The 20,159-nt window shown below is 52.3% G+C and overlaps 6 protein-coding genes across 6 annotated transcripts; 1 reads left to right on the plus strand and 5 right to left on the minus strand.

Annotated features, from left to right (window-relative positions):
* Positions 1 to 878: 878 nt before the first annotated feature.
* Positions 879 to 3,739, minus strand: B0H65DRAFT_262990 (uncharacterized protein). Its single transcript, XM_062822640.1, has 3 exons — positions 2,505 to 3,739; positions 1,272 to 2,433; positions 879 to 1,212 (listed from the first exon to the last, which is right to left on the minus strand). The coding sequence occupies exons 1-3, from the start codon at positions 3,472 to 3,474 to the stop codon at positions 966 to 968; spliced, it is 2,379 nt and encodes a 792-aa protein (XP_062679478.1). The 5' UTR covers positions 3,475 to 3,739; the 3' UTR covers positions 879 to 965.
* Positions 3,740 to 6,557: 2,818 nt separating this feature from the next.
* Positions 6,558 to 8,205, minus strand: B0H65DRAFT_263030 (uncharacterized protein). Its single transcript, XM_062822641.1, has 3 exons — positions 8,054 to 8,205; positions 7,297 to 7,988; positions 6,558 to 7,216 (listed from the first exon to the last, which is right to left on the minus strand). Exons 2-3 carry the CDS (start codon positions 7,907 to 7,909, stop codon positions 6,771 to 6,773), a joined length of 1,059 nt encoding a protein of 352 aa, XP_062679479.1. The 5' UTR covers positions 7,910 to 7,988; positions 8,054 to 8,205; the 3' UTR covers positions 6,558 to 6,770.
* A 1,222-nt stretch (positions 8,206 to 9,427) lies between these two features.
* Positions 9,428 to 12,437, plus strand: B0H65DRAFT_263064 (docking domain of Afi1 for Arf3 in vesicle trafficking-domain-containing protein). The gene is made up of 3 exons (XM_062822642.1): positions 9,428 to 10,351; positions 10,407 to 11,699; positions 11,823 to 12,437. Exons 1-3 carry the CDS (start codon positions 9,527 to 9,529, stop codon positions 12,264 to 12,266), a joined length of 2,562 nt encoding a protein of 853 aa, XP_062679480.1. The 5' UTR covers positions 9,428 to 9,526; the 3' UTR covers positions 12,267 to 12,437.
* Positions 12,438 to 12,477: 40 nt separating this feature from the next.
* On the minus strand, positions 12,478 to 13,439 carry B0H65DRAFT_431827 (esterase D; the record flags this gene model as incomplete). The annotated part of the gene is made up of 2 exons (XM_062824966.1): positions 12,478 to 12,561; positions 12,636 to 13,439. The coding sequence occupies 2 exons, from the start codon at positions 13,437 to 13,439 to the stop codon at positions 12,478 to 12,480; spliced, it is 888 nt and encodes a 295-aa protein (XP_062679481.1).
* Positions 13,440 to 14,202: 763 nt separating this feature from the next.
* Positions 14,203 to 15,577, minus strand: B0H65DRAFT_263085 (uncharacterized protein). Its single transcript, XM_062822643.1, has 3 exons — positions 15,320 to 15,577; positions 15,106 to 15,254; positions 14,203 to 14,702 (listed from the first exon to the last, which is right to left on the minus strand). Exons 1-3 carry the CDS (start codon positions 15,455 to 15,457, stop codon positions 14,546 to 14,548), a joined length of 444 nt encoding a protein of 147 aa, XP_062679482.1. The 5' UTR covers positions 15,458 to 15,577; the 3' UTR covers positions 14,203 to 14,545.
* Positions 15,578 to 16,548: 971 nt separating this feature from the next.
* B0H65DRAFT_550997 (uncharacterized protein) lies at positions 16,549 to 17,488 on the minus strand (the record flags this gene model as incomplete). Its single annotated transcript, XM_062829775.1, has 3 exons — positions 16,549 to 17,102; positions 17,159 to 17,303; positions 17,363 to 17,488. 3 exons carry the CDS (start codon positions 17,486 to 17,488, stop codon positions 16,549 to 16,551), a joined length of 825 nt encoding a protein of 274 aa, XP_062679483.1.
* Between the last annotated feature and the right edge of the window lie 2,671 nt (positions 17,489 to 20,159).

Genomic DNA, 20,159 nt, shown 5'->3' on the forward strand with positions numbered 1-20,159 from the left:
GTCGAAATCTGTTGTAAGAAAGTTAGGAACTGGGTTAGATACTACAAACTAGATGGCGAAAGTGGGAGGTCAGTCAAAATATCACATGTGTTAGCTGTCATTCAATGGCTCTATCCTAAATATCCCAAAGACTTCTGCTTCGTCTTCTGGCAGACCCAAGGAACTAAACCATAATACGCGGCGCTGTACGTCAAACTTCTATCTGGAGTTGTAAGCAGCGCTGGTTCCAAGTCTATGTGCAATCAGTTATGCCATATGTAAAACCATAACATCCTCAACCCGGAAACCCAGACACATACACCGCCGCTACCTTTTTTATCACCTCAGAATGCCGGATAACGGTCAGCATGTGAGTATGTGCATGAGTGTGGTGACTGACAGCCCAAACGGTCATGACAGTTGGGCGAGACGATAACAAGACAATGACGGATGACGGATGACGAAGGGTAAGCGTGGCGCAACTTTCGGGGAAAAGGTATGTGAGGTTATGAACCAATGAAAAAGTCTATGCCTTGCCCAATATGTAAAAGAAAACATCCGAGTCTTTTTTTTCCTGCTCCTTCGCTTCTTACATGCTCAGGTATCTTTCCTGAACTTTGCCCGAGCCAGGGGGTTTCTTACTCTAGACGTGTTCCCAGTCACTCTTTGGCCGAGACGCCGGAAGTGCGCTAGGCGCGTCTGACGGCAGCCATGAGCTTTCTGAACAGCCCTAGGCATATGTACCACACAACGAGCAGAACCAAGAGATGGGGAGGCAAAAGCACAACGGCAGCGACCAGCCAGATACCCCATGATCTAAGCCATGCCACTCGGCTGTCCATCTCGTTGCCTGCTTTTCGTTTTCCCCAAGCTCTGTGGGTCCGTTCTTGCTCGTCGGCATGCTCGGCAGCGTCGTCTTCGGAAAGGTACCCCTCGTTATCATCGTCAAAGTCGTCCTCGTACCCATTACCATCTTCTTGGGGTTGTCATTGGTAGTGGAAGCCGCCGCCGCCGAAACCTCCCCTGCCGCGGGAGCGACCGCCTCCAGGGAAGCCGCCACCGCCGAAGCTGCCACCGCCGAAGCCACCACCACCAAAGCCATGGCCACCCTGACCACCCATCATCTGGATAATGATCTCGGGGTCAATACCACCCATGCCACCACCCATGCCACCACCAAACATATCAGAGGGGTCCACTAGGTCGTCACCACTATCGTACCTAGCGCGCTTCCTGTTCGGGGCGTTAGCAAAATCATCACACATTAGCCCATAACGTGGGGGGAAACTTACTGAGGGTCACTAAGCGTCTCATAAGCTTCACCGATATCTTTGAATTTGGCTTCGGCGGAGGCATCGCCGGGGTTCTTGTCGGGATGATGGACAATGGCGAGCTTACGGTACGCCTTCTTGATCTGGGTCTCATCCGCGTTCTTGTCGATTCCAAGGATCTTGTAGTAGTCTTTCCTTTGCGACTTCTTGAGCTCAAGCTCGGCCCGCTTGACTTCCTGAGCAATGGTCCTGTCCTCAGGCTCGAGCTCCTGAAGTGCCTTCCACTCCTTAACACACTCCTCCCACCTCTCGGCCAAGCCAAGCGCGTTGGCCTTGCTCTTGCGGGCCTTGAGGTAAGAAGGGTCGAGGCTGATGGCTCTTTCGCAGTCGGCGATGGCCTCGTCGAACTGCTTCAGCTTGGTGTAGCACAAGGCGCGATTCTGAAGAATCTTGGAGTTGGTGCCCTTGTTTGCCGGGTCAATCTCCAACGCAGCAGTGTACTTTTCCAGGGCGTTTTGCCAACGGCCAGCCTTGTACTCGTCGTTACCCTCTCCCTTCATACGGTCCAATCTCTGGACGGTACGCAACCACTTGATAGCATCCTTGAAGTCGGGATCGCAGCTGAGAGCCTTACGGAAGTGTTGAATCGCCTTGTCGTTCTCGCCCGAAGCATAAAGTGCACGGCCACGAATCACGAGAGCCTCGGGGTCCTGGCTGTTGTTCCTGAGGAGCGACATGGCAAGATTCTGAGCCTCGCCGAGAGAGTTGATATCACCCAACCTGAGGAGGGCTTCGCCACGCATCAGAACCCACTTTCTGGGCCGGGTAGCGCCGATACCCAGGAGCCTTTCGGCCATATCGAGGGGGTGCAGAACCATGGAAGCGGCCGTGCCCTCCTGAAGAGCCTTCTGGGCGGCCTGGATGTAGTTCAACATGTCCCTAGCGGGAGCCATGTCCTTTGTCGAAGGAGGCGGTTGGATGCGGCTGAAGGTGGCGATGGCCTCTTCGGGCCTGCCGAGGCTGGTGTAGATACGGGCCAGACGCAACAGAATTTTGGGGTTGTTCGGGTCAAGCTCCGCTGCCCGAGAGCAGGCCTCGAGAGCATCCTTGTACTTGCCGGCGGACATGTAGGCTGCCGCAAGGTTTCCTAGATATGTCGAGGATTCGGGCTGCAAGACGATGGCTGTAGTTTTTATGCCCAAGTTAGTTTCTGCCTCAATACTTTTTTTTCTTGGAACCTGGCCTCCTTCTCACCCTTGGTATAGTACGCAATCGCTTGAGTGTAATCCTTTGCCTTGAAGAACTTGTTGCCCTCATTCTTGAAGCCCTCCGCCTGCTCGGCAGCGCTCTGCACGGGGGTGGTAGGCTGCGAGCGATGGGGAGGAGGGGTAGGAACTTCGCCGTCATTGTTCTGAGCAGCATCGGCACCGTTGGACACGGGAACGGTAAAGGTGCTTCCGTGAGCGGGCGGTGTGGGCTTGCGCTGCGCTTGCTGGTCCTGCGGTTGCTGCTTGTGCGGCGGCGGCGGGGGCGAGGCTGCGGAAGCCGCGCCGTTCTCCTTGTTGTCGAACTCCATTGAATCTCGAACACTAAAGCCGGAGAGTTCGGAAAAGCGTTTGCGCTGCTCGGGGGGCAGGTTCAACGGGTGGATGTCTGTGTCGACCTTTTTTCGACGGAAGGAAGTTGACCTGGAACGGCTGTCAGACGCAGCGGCGGGATCGACTGGGTGGCGGCCGAAACTGCTGCGGGAACTGGTCGAGGAGCGCGGCTGATGCGACGACGACGACGACGAGTATTTTGTGGGATCGCGCGCACTCGCAGATCTAGAAGTTGAGCCCGACGGAGGTGGTGTTGAGGGAAGATTGTGGTGCGGAGGTGGTGGCGGGGGAGAATGGTCCCGGCGTGGTTGACTCTCCGACCTGTGAGTTTTTTTGGCGGACGGCGAGCGGGTGCCCGAGGGGAACGAAAACACGGGTTTGGTGGGGGACAATCGGTGTTGCTGCGTGTGCGTGTGCTGCGGCGTCGGCGGCTGCTGCGTGTGCTGCGTCTGCGCGGGCGGCTTTGGACTCTTTGGAGGCGGCGGCGGCGGCGACTGTGAGTAGGGACTTCCTGGACCTGAAGCGCCAGAAGGCTGCGTCGACTCGTAACGTTCGGCGCGCGTGTCTGCGTCCACTCTGTCCGTGGAGATGGAGCTCTTGGACGATTTTTTGCCGAAAAACCTCATTGAGACTGCCGGACTGCTCTGTCCCCAATTTCCGGACCGCAAACCGTTGCAAAAGGGCGTTTTCCTGACACCGGGATGCCGATGGTTTGTTAAGGTCGCCGGATGGCAATGCGGGCTGGGGCCGCCAAAATGTAAAGTTTCCCAGTGTGCGTGCCGAGCGAGCGGTGACTTCCAACCAGACCCGGATCTTGTATCGCGGCATCCGCATCCAGGCAAAAATTGGTGGGGACTTCCTGTGCTGGTACCCTGCGACTATCTGTGCCAAGTACTTGTGCGTATCCGAGTCAGAAGTGGGAACTCGGGACCTTGATATTCACGGTCTTCCGTCTACTAGTAGGGGGGTGACTGTGAACTGTGGGGAGATCATAGAAGTTCAGCGCCTATAAAACCTTCCACTTCTTTTCACTATGGAACAGGAGATCCCGAGTATAACCTAGGCCACGTCAAATTAGGTCAGGGTGATGGAAACCGCGTGCGGGAAGCAAGCAATCGTTTGCCCGGGATCCTGGCCGTGAATCTCTGGTGTCTTTTATGTGCGGCGAAGAGGTAGCGTTCGTTATGTCGAATTGGAACGGAGAAGCTTGCGAAAAAATCCGCGGTTTCGAGGAGGTTGGGATGGAGATGAAAGCGGGACGACATGGGACGATTGATGCAAATGACACACAAAGCACACTGGATGAACAGATTCAACAAGACGAGACAGGCGTCAGTTTCGACACAAGAGGGAAAAGAGAAGCCAACGAAAGGCAGCAACGGAAGCTAGGCACGGTCGATCCATCCCATCACATCCGACGCTATAAAAATATTGGAAGGGTTTAGGACGATTTTCTCGGCTTCCGCAGACAAATCATTGCGATTCGGAGGAATATCAGTTGGCTGGGGGGTCCCGCTTACACCCTTCCTTACATGGACTAACAGTCATCCGTTACGAGCTATTCAACGATGAGGGCGAAAGAAAGAAAAATTTAAACCCCAGACACCTCAAGAGACACCAACTGGATGGCAGTGTATGAATTCACAAAGGTAGCATTGGTCGGTAGTCATAGGTACAAGCGACCCAAGCAATATCAACGCCACGCTGCAGGTTGCTTCGACCTTGTTGGGAAAGGTTGGGAACGGGATCATCCTGGGACCATATCCAACGTTCTACTCGTGCTTCTGAATGTGTTCAAGATTCTCACTGACACTTCACTAAGCAGTTAACACTTGACGAAGAACATTGTTGAAGCTGAGATTATTGATGGCTAACTGGTAGGGATCCAAACTTCTCAGAGTCTTCAGAACCGATCAAATCGGTTCACCATGTCACCATGTCACCACGAGAGCAGCCATGCCGGACATCACATATCATCCCCGGCCCCCGCATCACGGCCCGGCTGTTGGGAACTGAACCAGCACTACACTAAAAAGAGGGCTATGATGGCTTGACAGCGGCAGCATTGTTGCCCAACCAATAGCTTTGACAGCGTTGGTTTGTTTGGGTACGACTATGTAAATCCTGCATCGAACCGGCCTTTGTCTTCATTGGGGCTTTCAGTTCCACTCGGGGATGTCAACTTGTCTCTCCGGCCCCGAATTTTTTTTCTCGAAAACCTTCGACCACCCATCCTGCCAAGCAAGATGATACTCTGGAGATATACATATCTTCCAACCAACACTTCGGTCTTCTCCTGACGAGACTGTGGTTAAATCAAGATCGAGACACTTCAACGGGAATCACAACAGCAAGGGAAGAAGATATTGGAGGGTTGCAAGACATTTTGGATATCGAATCTGAACATCAAATTGCCCTGCCTGCCCGGTCGATGTTTAAACAAAAAAACGGGAAGCGGATAACACAGCCCGGCCCACGGGTGCATCCGTTGCCCGCCCGGGTGTATGAGTGGCTTTGCCCAACCGCCGCTCACCCGCTGTGCAATCCCTTTTTTCGTCTGTCTGGGTACATATGTCGTTGTTGTCCAATATGATCACTCATAAAAAGGTGAAGTGTGCTTAAAAAGGGCTGAAAAGGGCTGAGCTTACCTGACCACATATGTAGCGTGGCTACTGTACGGAGTACGGAGACTACGGACAAGTGCCCCCTAGCTTCTCTCTATCCTTACAGCTCACCGGACGCTAAAAAATCCGGGTAGGGTGTTAGTGCTTTTCGCGGGCGGTCCCCATACAAAACCGCGCACGCACTATCCAAATCATAACGCACGGCCCGAAAGTGCACTTTTCACCCGCAAAAGAATTGTTAGTGCTAACTAAATTTCGCGCTTTTTCTGTTAGTGCACTCTCCGTCCCCAAACTTCGCGTTCGCGTTCGCTCTGGGAAGGGCCGCGGCAGGTTTCCTGCCGCCCCGAACACTACCTCCATTTGCACCTCCATTTGGACTTTCATTTGAGGGTAAAGGTTTCTTTATTTACTTTCCAACTACAATCCATCCCAAAATCCAGCTCTGCGCGGGCTCAACCCAGGATCCAGCCTTGCACCCGCTGGGAAGGGATGAGGCCAGCTGGCTGGCCTCGCCCGAACACTAGTCCTAGCTCTTCACCCTGTCACTGTCACTGTCACCCCTCGTTTAATGAATGAGCAATTCCAAGAGAGAAACCTATGTGTTAAACAGGGAGACAGGGTAGGCTAAAGGAAACATCACATTGAAAAGTCCTTCTCGAAGGTTCTATGGGGTCACCTAACAACCAACACCTTGTTTGACTCGTACAAAAAATGACATGCCGCCCAAGTGTAGGGTTACAAGGCTGATAACCGAATGCTTCATCAAATTGTCTGTCCTATTCCCACCATCTTTTAAAATGACCCAACCAACCAACTTCTTCTGTGCCAAGCAACATTCCTTCGTTGGACTCTCTCCACGTTGCTCACACTAACATCCATCGGCAGACCATCCCGAAGACAGCGGCATCGAGATCAAGTTCTGCAGCCGAGGTCAATCAACCACGCTGTACGGTTGCAACGCAACCTCTTTTGGGGATTCCCATTTAACAATCCAAGGTTCAAAGTGATATCCATTACCCGACTCGACAACGCCGATGCAACCTGCCTGCCTGCCTGCCTGCCTGTCCTAATTCTAAACTACAATATCATCAAACCCACTATTACAAAGCCCAGCCCGCAATAATAAACCAGACTTATTAGCCCATCGTCATCGTCGTCATCATAATCACCCATCACCCGGTGTAATTACAGTTTCCCGGTTCCGTATCCCTTTTTGATATCCCATCGCGCTAGCCTTCCATCCATCATCCCATTATCACGGTAGTCTTGACACCACGTTCTCCCTCCTGATTCATCATTCAACTACGTCCCGAGTCCTCGGAACCCTGCTCACCACCATTCCCCGTCCCCTGAATCATCTTGACAAACTCCTGGTATCTGAACACCTCCCCACGCTTGTTCGCGCCTCCCCCGCCTACTCCTCCCAGTCCAGTCGTCCTCTGGTTGTTCTGCGCAAACGCCCTGCGACCCGTGAATCCGGCCATGACCTTGTCGACTTCGAGCGACGTTAGCGGCCTCTCGCCTGGTTCGGGCGCCGTGTTGAGCAGAGCGTCTCGCAGTTCGGCCACGTCGATCTGGCCGCTGTCGTCGTCGTCAAAGGCTGAGAAGGCGGAAAGAAGCTCGCCGCTGGGAGAGAGGCTGGAGAGAGCGGTGGCGATGGAGTTGAGGAAGACGGCCATGGTCATGGATTGGGGGCCGTTGGGAGGGAAGAATTGGGAGACGTCGGAGGCGTTGTTGGGTAGACCTAGATGTTCAGGTGTTAGTTGAGATATCAGAGAAGGTAAGGAGTAGATAGACAAGAGGTAGTCTAGGAACCTAACGTACCCAGTTGGTTCAGCATGTCGATGACATCCTCCCTGACCACCACACCGTCGCTGTCGCGGTCCAGGATCTGGAAGCCCTCCCGCAGGGTGCGTACCTGCGAGGGCTGCAGCTGGGACATGGCATTGCCTCCGGTTCCCATGCTCATGGTAGAGGCGGAGGTAGTCGTTCGTGGTATCGAGGGCGAAGGCAAGGGGGAAATGCGATGCTGGGGAGGCCGCGGCGGCGGCGCGTCGCCGTTAAGAAACATTGGGTTAGGCGGCGGCGGGTTGACTACGGTCGGTGCCGATGCCGAAGCTCTAGGTGTCCAGCTGGCCTGGGACTGGGTCTGGCTGGTCGGTGTAGCTTCAAGTCCAGGTCCAGCTCCTCCAAGTCCAGCTCCGGGCGTGGTCGGCGGGCCGCTGCTGCTGGCAATGTTATTGGCGAACCGAGACGTCAACTCGCTTACACTGGCTCCCCCTGGCAGACCCGATTGTTGCTGTTGCTTGACAGGCGGTGTCGCCAATGGAGATGTCGCTGCTTGTCGGAGTGGGGACGGGGACACTGGGGACACAGCTCTGCGTTGGAATGGGGAATTCCTGGTGGCAGTTGGGGCACCAAGGGAGCCCAATCCCATTGGGGAGGCGTACGATCCCAGTGGGGATGGTTTGTACGGCCCTGTTGTTGGCGTCGCCTGTTACGATGACACGCGAGACGGGACGGGGTTAGCGATTGGACTCTGGAAATCGTGCATTGGACTCTTTGACGGGACATCGCGCACCATGGCTCTGGTTCCCACTTATATAAAGTGACGTAGGTCGTAATTGACAGCAGCCGGGGACTGTCTTGCTGGGCTGGCGGATGATGGACGAACGAATGCGCCCTGTACTGTACGATCCCCCGGATTTCCTCTTGGTGATGGCTGCTTGCCAAATAGACACTGAGCGTGCCAGGTAGATGAATGTTTGCTTCTGTCCAGCTATGCGAGTCTAGGAGAGCTTCTGGTGTTACCAAGTGAAGCAATGGGCTGGTTCGCGATGTCAATCAGAGTTCGGTTTACAACCGGCGACGATGGAAGAAGAGTGGAGTTGAAAGTAAACAAAAGCGACCAGACACCAGGGAAAGCGGCAGCACTTGGATCTTAAAATGGCTGGTGCGTCCCGTGCTACAGCGCGGTTGTTCGGTGCGCTTTGAGGTTGTTCAGGACTCCGGCAGCTGAGCCTTGGCGGGGTCCATGATTCGAAGCTCTGATTGGCTCGGGCGTGTATTTAAGCCTTCAACTTTATTTGATGCAGGCGGTAGAAAGCAGTGAACAGCAACTGCAACAGGGGCCAGGCCATAAAACCCCTGAACCCCTCCTCCAGTGACCTCCACCATCAGCGGTTCAGGTTGCAGAGATGCGGCCCCCTGTCAGGAGAAGCCGTTCGGAATGACTACAGGGGTGGCCTCTTAACAAAGAAGTTATGTAGGTAGGTTGTACGTACGGCGTTCGCTGGCTAGACTAGGGATGAAGGTATCATGTAGTGCCCGGGCTCGTATGTTGTTATCATCTAAGCAATGTATCATACAGAAGCCGTTTTGGTAAGATTCAGATACCTGAGATGCCGGTGTACGGTATCATATGAAGTAAATGGACGGCCGAATCGCTCCCGCCCGCACTCCACCAAAAATGTCGATGCTGGGGTCGTTTGAATGCAGGTCCCTGAATCTCCACCACCGTTGGGCTGCACACCTTCCTGGCCTCCATCTTCATCTAATTACTACCAGGTAGTTCCTTCGGAGACTCAGCTTCGAGCTAAGACCATTGGGCTCTTATGCCCCTTCGTCTTGTCGGCCATCATCCTTCGAGTTTCACCTCGAGTACCTTTACCTGTACTTACCGCCAGCTGCCACAACCACGAAGGCGCATCTTTCCCCCGTGTTGGGAACCCACAGAAAACAACATTTGACCCGACAGCCTATCCGAGCCGCGATCGCCAGACAACATCAAATACCCCACGAGATTGGACTGCGTGTAATATTTGCCAGAATATCGAAGCTGGTCGATACGATTAGGACCACGACCTTGACTCGGCCGGTGTTACCCAAGGGACATCATCCCGAAACAGCGACCGGCGCAATCGACTACATTTATCTACCTCGGATCACGGGTGGTCCAACGACGGACAGGTATCGGATATCTGGTAGCACAGCGTATAGGACCTCGTTTCACATAAGCTACCATCTGCCGCAAAGCAGACGGACAAAGTAAAGCATGGCATCTCCTCAGCCGGCGCGGCCTTCGTTTTCACGAAACAACAGTCACGGAGCGACTGGAACAGCTCACGATCGAAAACCGTCTCTGTCTTCCTTTCCGCCCCAATCGCGATCGGTATCTCAAATGTCGCATCATGGCCCAGCGCGCTCCCCGCAGCCGCCTCACGCCGAACCTGATCGAACCTCCAACCAAAGCTCCAAAGGCAAGACTGCCTCCACTGGTACCGGCTTCTCCTCGCAACATAGCTCGCTCTCTGCCGCCGGCGTCACTCGTCAGTACAACAACGCCATTGGCCATCCTCGCCGCAAGTTGCGCTCGCAGTACCCCCGTGGGAGCACCGAAAACCATGTCGAGTACATCTTGGTCGCTTCCTTCGACATCGACCGTGGTCCGGTCATGGAGCATCAATATCCAGTCGCTATTACCGGGGATGAGCACATGTTAGCTGAGCTCATGCTTCCAGACCAGGCCCACGCACGAAATCAAGATTGGACCATATTCTTTTTGCACAAGGATTCTAGCCGCGAGGAAGACGAGGCAGAACGTCAGGCAAAGGAGGAGAGGCGTCGACGGAGGAAACGCAGACTGGATCGCGAACAGGGTATCATACATGAGTCGGACGACGAAGACGACGACCTGGACGACGATGATTGGGATGACGATGAGTCCACCGACGACGACGAGCCTGAAGGTGGCGAGGGACCTCCGTTAGTATACGTTCTCAACCTTGTCAACACAAAACACGACAAAACGGTCAAGAGAGGTGCAGTGGTAAAGGCCATGGCCATCTGCACCCGGCATCCGTTTCTTCATATATACAAGGTATTTCCGCCCTACACGCAGCTCTCACTCGGCCAAGCGCTAACTTGTCTTTTAGCCCCTTTTATTATTGGCTTTGGAAGAATACTTTAAGTCTCCTGTTCCAGAGACACTGTCCATGCTGTTCGATGCGGTCAACGAGATGGACCTGTCGCTCATGCCCAAGCTAAGCCTCCTGGAGAGGCATTTGCTACAAATGAGCAATAACAAGGACCTTTTCGTTGAAAAGTTTGAACAAATGATTCAAATGCGGATTTCAGGAGATCGAGATGGCCTTGCTGACCAGCCGTTTGATGCCAGCAGGAGTCCGCCTAGAAGGCCTGGCATCTTCCGACATGGGACGAAAGCGCACCTCGTGGGACAGTCAACATACGCAGTACCTCGCGACACTCACGAGTTCGAGAGCAGGGTTATGTATAAGGGCATCCCTATCCCGATCAAGGTGCCAACGGCGATTATGCCGGAGACTGTTGGGGATTTTTCCCTGATCAAACTCATACAAAACTTCTCGGAACCACATGCGAAATCACCACATCCCTTTCCTCTGCATGCCCACCTGACCACGAACGGCCCCAACACACACCCCATAATAGTGCTGGTCAACGGTCTGCTTACCCAAAAGCGAGTCATCTTCCTAGGCCACAACATGCCATCCGGCGAGGTTGCCGAAGCGGTCCTCGCCGCCTGCGCGCTTGCATCTGGCGGTATTCTTAGAGGGTTTACCCGCCACGCCTTTCCCTATACGGATTTGACCAAGGTCGACGACCTTTTACGAGTTCCTGGCTTCATTGCTGGTGTCACTAATCCGACATTCGAACATCATCCTGAGTGGTGGGATATCTTGTGTGATTTGCCCAGTGGGAGAATCAAGATCAGTAGTAGAATCGAGCAGCCTGCAATTACGGAGGGCCTCGTCTACTTCCAGCAGCAGAATCCATCCTGTGCTTCACTCGTACACCAGAGTCACTCAAGCAGTGCAGCAGACTTGACAGGGGATCAGGCCTTCATGGCTGACATGTTAAAGAGCATAGCCACGAGAGCTGGGGAGCGTGTGATTCGTGCCAAGTGGCGGGATTGGGTTCTCAAGTTCACACGCGTTGCCGCTGCCTTCGAGGAAAGCGTATACGGCGCCAGCGCTCTCTACATCGGCAGTGATGAGCACGACAACTACCCGCACACGACCAACTCTACGGGGCACGGCTACGTGTGGGCCGACGACGAGAAAAAGAGCAAGGAGCTAGCAGGGAACGTCACGAGGATAGAAGGCTGGAGGAATACTAGGAGTTACTACAGCTTTATCCAGGTTCGCGGTCACCTTTTCTCGCCCCTTTCATTCCTATTTCAGTTCAGGGTTGAGTTTGCCTAAGTTTCCTAGTTTGCGCGTCGTCACATTCTCCAGAGTCGAGTCATTCATTGCAAGGCGAGGGGGAATTGATGGTAACGAACATCCAAGCATGCTAACTGTTTTCACAAGGACGTCGCTCAGCTATACACGGTCCGTCCGCTCAAAGGCCTGGATCTCCATCACATGCACGATCGACTGCGCACGCAACGCTTAACGGCTATGCAGAGCCGCGATATTTACCTGACGTTTGCCAAGTACGTCCGCAACTACGACGAAATCTGCTTGCTCCTCAGTGTCGCCCCCGAGGCACACGCCGGCTTGTTCTACATTGCCCTTGGGCTTTTCCATAAGGACAGAGAAGTCAGGGTGAAGACAGCGGATTTGCTGGAGAGGATCTCGCAGCATGAGGCAGGCCAACATTGGTGGAGAGGTCTCAGTCGGTTTGAGAAGCTGGCATACGATAGGATCAAGAAGGAGGTCCAGATGGCTGAGGCTCAAGCTGGGATGCAGGGGTTGACGATAATGCCAGGGTCAAGTGAAGACCCTATGAGGAGGATTAGCCGGGAGGGATAAAGGTCATTATGTATGATACCTATTTGATGTTAAGTTGGGGCAGGAGGATGAGTAATTGTACATGGACAGCGAGCAGGAGCAATCCGTGCAGCCGGGGAGTCTCTCTTGATCATTACTTCAATGTTTGCTGGCATTTCCGTGGCATATATAGCAGGCATTTCAATTCCTGGACGGGGCGGTTCTATCATAGAACTCCGTTTAACCGTTTCGTTCAGAGAATTCCCAGGTACTTGGCCGCATGGTCAACGTGCTCATCGCTGAAAGATGCCATGAAGTAGTACGAGTGGTCGTAGTCCTGTTCACTCTTGTCAGCCATTTTCTTTCCACAGCTTACCGCAAGCATCACCCCCAAAGATCATCAAAACTCACCTCCTGGTACCTAACCGTCACCCCCTCCACGCCCGCCTCCTTAACCGCCTTCTCAAAGTTCTCCGGCAACAACTGCCCCTGCTTATAAAAGTTATCCGCGGTGCCGACATCAACCAGCACCCTCGCATCCTTGTGTCCCCTCCACTTCTCCCCCTTGATCAACTCCGTCGCATCATGCTTCTTCCACTCCTCCTTGTTCTCCTCACCAAGATAGCCCCCAAACGCCTTCTTGCCCCACGCACACTCACACGGGTTCGCAATCGGCGCAAAGGCGCTGACGCTCTTGTACATGCCCGGGTTCTTGAGGTACAAACTCAACGCGCCGTGGCCGCCCATGCTATGGCCCGTGATGCTGACCCGCTCGGCATCCAAGTACTTGCCAAATTCGGAGTCTGCCCCAAACAAAACAGACGGAAGCTCGCGCGTGATGTACGTGTCCATCTTGTACCCCTTGCTGAAAGGCTCTTGCGTGGCGTCGACGTAAAACCCGGCCCCTTCGCCGAAATCCCACGAGTCCTTCTCGCCGGGGAGGTTGAGTCCGCGCGGGGAAGTGTCAGGGTAGACGATTGCGACGCCGCGCTTGGAGGCGCCGTGCTGGAAGAAACCCTTTTCGGAACAGTTCTCGGGGGTGCAGGTTAGGCCGGAGAGGTAGATCAGGACCGGGACTTTGGTGGAAGACTTGAGGGCTTGGGGAGGGAGGTACAGGTTCACGGCCATGTCGGTGCCGGTGGAGGTGGAGGGGTGGGAGAGCTTGAAGAGCTTGCCGCCGAAGGAGGCGATGGTTGCTTTGACTGTGAGACCCATTTTGGCGGTTGTTGACTTTTGTCTGGTTGTTGTGATGTTGTGTGTTTTTGATGGTGTCGCTGATGTTGTTGAGTGATAACAGCGAGGAAAGGTGATGACGAAGGGACTAGGACTCGACGACTTGAAGCTGCTCAGTTGGCGGCGAGCTTGACTTTTGAAGAGTGGAAAGAGCAAAGATGACAAGTCCCTCTTTGAACAGTTATGAAGGAAACGTCCGGCTGTTATCATGATAAAACTAAAATATGAAAGACTAATCAGGTCACACCCCGCTTGGGAATAAAGCCTATCTTGACACTATATCGGCTTCATCATTCCGAAAGTCAATTAGTAAAGCTGTCAAGGTACCTACCCCACCTGAAGCTCACTAGGCGGGGTAAACACCGTCATCTGTGCATGGAATTGGTTGCCAAGAGACATGGGGCGCAGTGGGTAAATGGGGGCATGTCTCCGAATTGCCGACCCTAACCCGAACATCTACAGTCCAATACTGGTTTGTTTGTTAGCTTGGTACTCCTGGTATACTGGACGAGATCTATCCCGAATTGTCCCAAACCTCACAAGGAGATAAAATGAATGGCTAGGTACGGGTCGGAAAGGCATTCACAAGATTCAATATGGCATATCAAATTTCCAAAATAGTATATGCAAGGTAAGATCACGCTTTGGTTATGGAACGAAACGGATCAATTAGATATATAAACGCCTAGGAAAGTTGACCAGAGGTCTCGAGCTAACAAACAAACCAGTATTGGACTGTATATCCTTCACAACAGTCCTGCCTCTTTCGGTTTTCGAACATTTGCTATGTCCGGTGTGTATTCGATATGTGAAACAGCAAAGAACAGCTCTCCATGGGAGCGGTGGTTGATAGGCCGAGAAGATGGCGGAAACAAATGTACGTCTCGAAATCACGATTCACAAATACCTGTTGGGTGGTATCTTGTTTCCTTTGGCGAGAATACCACACATCTTCCACCACACCACTGCTCGACTCGCCAAAGGGATGTTCAACAATTGTCAATCATCAATTTCTTCCCATTTCCTTCGTGCCAGTTATGGAACCTCATCACCCAAGTCCGGGCTCTACCCATGCATGGGGTGGACAACTACGGTACAGACGGAGCAACGCCCAAGTGACACTCAAACGAAGAGATATAATGGTCCCATCCCACCGCGCTGAGGTTGAACTTGTGCTCGTACTGGGACGACACGCCGCCGAGAGTACAGCCTTCGGGTGAGGTGCAGATTTCTCCGCAAGACATGCTGTTGACCGATCGGGTTCAAGCTCGAGGTTAGTATGTACTTATGCAGATCGTATATGTGATGCTGTATTACAAGGACGTATTCGGCAATCGATGGGGATGGGTAGATGGCAGGCAATGGAATTGTCGTGTACCATTCGACCTTGGGAAGAAGGTGACTAGTCTAGTTCGGATTGCAATGATGGGTGGTAGTTGAGTGTTTTGTGATATGATCTTCAATGATTCTCGAAAGATTTAACGAGGGGAGATCAAGAATGATGTGCTTGGATGGCTCATAAGCTTTGTATACATCTCTCGCACATTTCTCAGTAGTGCTCAAGATCTACCACAACACAACATCCCCAAGATGCACACGGAGACAAAACAACGCAACAACGGCAACCGAACCAGGAAACATCACTCACATATAAGGATAACAATACCAACCCCCCTCATCCAGCGCAAACGTGCTCGCATTCCGAAAGAACTGTTCCGGCAGGTTGTAACAAGTCTCCATTTCGTAGACGTTATAGGCACATGCTTGCGAGGCGTTGGGGCCGTTGCAGATGAGGATCTAGATGTTTTTCAATGTCAGATATGCATGTTATCAAACAGGGCCAAAGAGAAAGATCTACTAACGCCGCCGAGAGTTCTCGCTTGCAGGGTATCGTCGGTCTTGTCGGAGTGGGAATACGTGGGCATGGCGCGAGCGGTGGGAGGAGGCCAGTAGGTTAGAAGTATGGTGAGGAGTGTTGAGAGGGTTGTTGGCCACTTCATTTTGTTGCTACATAGGATCTTGTTGATGGGCCAGATGGTAGGTAGACTAGGTCAGTGTACAGGGGATATATATCCGAGTGACTCCTGGAGGCGTGAAAAAATATCGACATCGATGCACAAAAAGTTTGTAGTTGAATCTTTTTATTTTCCGATGTGGTGGCCTAGTAAAATCCAAACCCCCAAAATGTAGCAGGCACAAAGATGGAAAGTCTTCCAGCTCGAACCGACAACCATCGCTCCCTCCTCGCTGAACTCAACAAGCAGAAATTTCAATCCCAAAGAATTGACTATCACTGTTTGAATGAAGGAAGGCACGGCCCGGGTACATGCACTTTAATTGACTGCCCTGGACGGGATGACGTCCAAGTTTGTGGAATGAATGAAATGTGAGGAGGAGGAGTTTGTGGGTTGGTTTAGTATTTCCAACATCTCCCAAGTCCCGAGCACCTACCGCCAGGACACATTGGGATCAAACGGCCGTGCTCATGTCCTCTTGCGCAGGTACCTGATTTCATGTTGATTCACGTTTGCTTTTATGTTAAGTTTAGCTTATAAATGTCTCACTTTTACCGAACATGCGGATTTGTTGTTGGGATTGTAGTCAAGTTGACTCGAGTTGGCGATAGATAAATTCGGATGCTTAATGCAGAGGTATGATGAGGGAAGGAAGGAAGACGACAACAGATAGTTTGGTATCCTCATTCAATTACCATCTCCAAAATAAACCCCGGAGAGGGATTCTAATTTATATGTACATTCGAATGGTATGGTATCTTCATTATATCCTTCTCGCAGCCCGCCAGCCACCCTTTTTCTCTTGTCTTTCAGGAGAGTCCGATTCGATAGTGACCTGGCCGTGAATTCAATCATGTAAACATTTCCCCCTAACTCCTCCATCCATAGCTCCTCGCATATCATCAAAAGCCAAGAGGTATCCTCCCGCTATTGCCTTTTCCCCAAAAATGTAAAATGCTGGACGTGAAATCGTATCCCCGTGCATTATATGAATAGAAGGGTATCATCATAAAGGAGCGTCGTTTGTATCATTAACCGTTTTCCCATCCCATCTTCCAAGACTAAACTCGTCTAGTCTAGAGAAGAGCAATAGCGCCAAAAAGACCAGCAATAAGGGCAACGACAGGGCTCTTCTGCATGACGACGTTGGCGGCGCCCGGTACAGCAGGGGCAGCAGCGCTGGTCGAGCCGATGGGCGAAGATCCCACGGTCGAGGTGGTGGGGAGGATGACGGTGGTCGGGGGAGGAGCGATGGGAGTGTAGATGGTGTTGTTCGCAGAGACGACGACGGTTGAGTACTTGGTCTCAGTGACACCCGCGCTCTTGGTGATAGGGATGGTGACATCGACAGCCTTGGTGATGGTCTGAGGGATCATGGTGGAGTAGGTGTGCACCTCTGTGACGGCAGTGGTGATGGTGTCGGTCTTGGTGATGTAGACGGTCTCGCCCTTGGAGACGGTGGTGATGGTCGTCTCGTACTCAGTTGCGACTGAGGTGGTGTAGACAGTCTCGGTATGAGGGACCTTGGTATAAAGGGTGGAGGTGGACGTCCAGACAACCTCAACGGTAGAGCCGCCTACTACCTTGGTCTCAGTGACGGGGCATAGCTCAGTGATAGTGGTGTAGACGACTATTTTCTTGGTAAGCAAGTGATTTCAAACTTGGGCGGTCAAGTCAGACACATACCGGCTTCATCCGTCTTGGTTACTGGGGGAGCAACATCGGTAACGGTGATGACGGTAGGAACCTTGGTCTCCACAGTGCTGGTGGTAGTGTAGGTCTTGGTGATAGTCTCACCACCCTTGGTGATCGTGGTGGTCTCCGGGCAGACCTAACTTTGTTAGCATCGAGGATTCTTGAGATAGAAAAAAGAACAGGAGATCCACATACAGTTGTGTAAGTAACAATCACCTCAGTAGTATAGCTAACGTGATCACCACCATGACCCCAACCTCTGGGGATGTTGGCTCCAAGGGCCGAGGAGGCCAAGGCAACGAGGGATAGAGCGGCCTTCATCTTGTTGATTAAGGGTTGCTGATGTATAAGGTATGTAACGAGAGTCTGATATGTTCAGATATCGTGAGGATAAGTTGAGGAAGCGAGAGGCTTAAGTAACCTTAGCGAAGGAGTCACTTGAACAGGTTGGCTGGGAGATGCTTGACCGAGAGGGCTGGGAAAAAGAAAGAAGGACAGAGACCTGCAGTAAGAACGGGATGGTGGCTTGTTATACATGTGCAAGACGGGAGCAGAGGGACAGGAAAACCACCAGGGCCCTGTAGCCTGGTAGAGGTAGGCAGAGAACCCAACAGAAGAGGTGGATATGTTTGTAATGACATGGTTGGCTGCCATCTTACTTGGACTGCAGGGTACCCAAAAACCGAGAGGGATGGGCCCTTGGTGACGGCGTTGCAACAACGGGAAGCAAAGGATGGGTCCGCAGGAAATCCAGAGAAGGGCCGCGAGGTTGGGCAGCCACCAAGCCGTGTAAGCTAGGTAACAGGGAGAGCTCCATCAAGGATAGACGGAGACAGTTGCTGGATCCGGCTGATTTTTGGTTGGCCATACAATATGTGCGGTCTGTAGTTATGTTGTGTTGCAATGTATCTTTACTTCCGGATGATGGAGCCTTGTTGTGAGAGGCCTTCACATCCGGGGTGACAACCTCCCTGGTACGCACAGTCAGATAGCGCCGATCCAGAGTCCAGCTTGCTGGCAAGTGTGCCTGTGGATGTTTACACCCCTGACCATAGCCTTATCCCTCGAGGTAGCCTCACCATCCAAATTCGGTAGGGGCGAGCTTGTTGGTCATCCCTTCTGGTTGCTTTGTTCCAACAACATTTATCGGTCCATGGACACGGGGGCTAGATATCAGAGTTTTCGTGTGGCGTTGCCTAGCATTGTGAGGAGAATGTCGAACACGATATCTGGGCTTACAGAGACACTCGAAAGTCAACTGTACATGGTCAGTCGAAGGGTATCACCGGGCTTGAGAACCGGGAGTGGCATAAGCCACATCGTACAGTCCCTCTCACAAATAAACGCCCAATTGTTTTTTTCCCCGCAAAAAAGGCCAAAACTCAACTTCATCACTCCGAGATTCCAACCTCTCAATAAAACTCAATAACCAATGCACTATTAGCGATAATAGAGAAATAACATTAAATCAGATCGGTAGGAGTTTTATTTCCTTTGCATCATTCGTAGTTGTGCAATCAAGGTGCAAAGTTGGAGTTGAGTAGGCGAAAAAGTTATAGTGGGCTTATAGCGTGTCTTAGTGGACTGAAATTTGAATCCGTATTGAAGTTCGAGTTCGTAACCAATTATGACGTGCAGTTAAGGTTGGAACAAAAGACAACCTTCTTAGCCACCTTTGACGAGTAAAGAACTATCTGTACCTTTGTAATCTTATTAATATCTTTCGAATTGGTTGGTTTCTTACTGTATCAAAGTGGTGAGTTTTGGCCGTTTTTGCGGGGGAAAAAACAATTGGGCGTTTTTTTATGTTACCCACTGTAGGTTGGACTAATCAGCGAGCCAAGAACTTTCTCGTGTTCCCCCGCGTTACGGTTTGAAAGTCGTAGGGTGGGATTGACCCTCCCTGGGCCCCTGGCTCAGAGCGATCAGAACCCCTGCAAATGATGTCGTTGCGGCTGTGAGATGACGTTAAAAAAACATGGCAGACCTTTGGGTTTCTCTGTCTGTTCATGGCTTCTCCAGCATTGGACGCTCTGCTATAGCTGCTATGGTTCTCGAAAAATAAGCCCGTTGTTGACTGTCAAGATGTTTCTCGTGAAGGGTAGGACAACACTGGCTGGTGGTTTAGACAACAGAGGTTTCCCTTGCTTCCGTATGTACTCCTGCTGATCGCATGGCAGGACGCTTGCTTTTTCGACTGCGTCAAGCTGCAAATCCATGCGCGGCGACTGTCAAGAGCACATCACAGCTCCCACTAGTGAGTTGGAGTCCGGATTTGGCGATGCAATCGGGAGTTTTCTGTTCTGAAGAGCTGCCGGGCGTTGTGGCTGACCTTGGCGAGGAACTACTGCAAAATCTGACCACCCGCCCGCCAGATCCAGGTCGCCCTGCAATGACCGCCCTGACTGGTTCCTGGTTGGCTGGGTTGGGTGTTCGGACGGTTGTGGTGCGGATGATCTTGTCGCAAACACGAAGGTTCGTGCAGGACCCCAAGAAATTCGCTCGAGATTCTCGTGCCCAGGGGGAGCTTTGGCTGCAGCCAACGCGATCTGCAGGTGTCACAACCTGGCCATAGGAAGCAAAACCTGTTGGGTTAGCCGAATATCCAGACAGGAACAAAGAGAAGAATCCCGTTGACCCCTCTTCAGTATTCCGGTACTTGTCTCCATTAGTCTAGATGGCCATTCAAATAGCCGTAGTCCGTGCCGAGCTCTTGCCGGACTATCCAGAGGGTTTCTTTGAAGCCTATACATAGTACACGGCGTTGTTAAGACTTTTCCCAGATGAGTTCCGAATAGTAACATGGCGTCATCTCAACCGTTGATTTCCGACCAGAGGTCCAGAGGAGGATCAACGGCCAAGTGGGACTGGTCCGGGGACCTACATCGTGGGCAACGATGAATGGGTTGACAACTTGACTGAAATGTCGGAGCGAGGGAGGTGTGAATACCGAGTGACATCTGTTCCTCTAGTATAGCGCTTCTTGTTGGCA

Source organism: Neurospora tetraspora (assembly GCF_033439725.1).
Source record: "Neurospora tetraspora strain CBS 560.94 chromosome Unknown B0H65scaffold_6, whole genome shotgun sequence".
NCBI lineage: Eukaryota > Fungi > Ascomycota > Sordariomycetes > Sordariales > Sordariaceae > Neurospora > Neurospora tetraspora.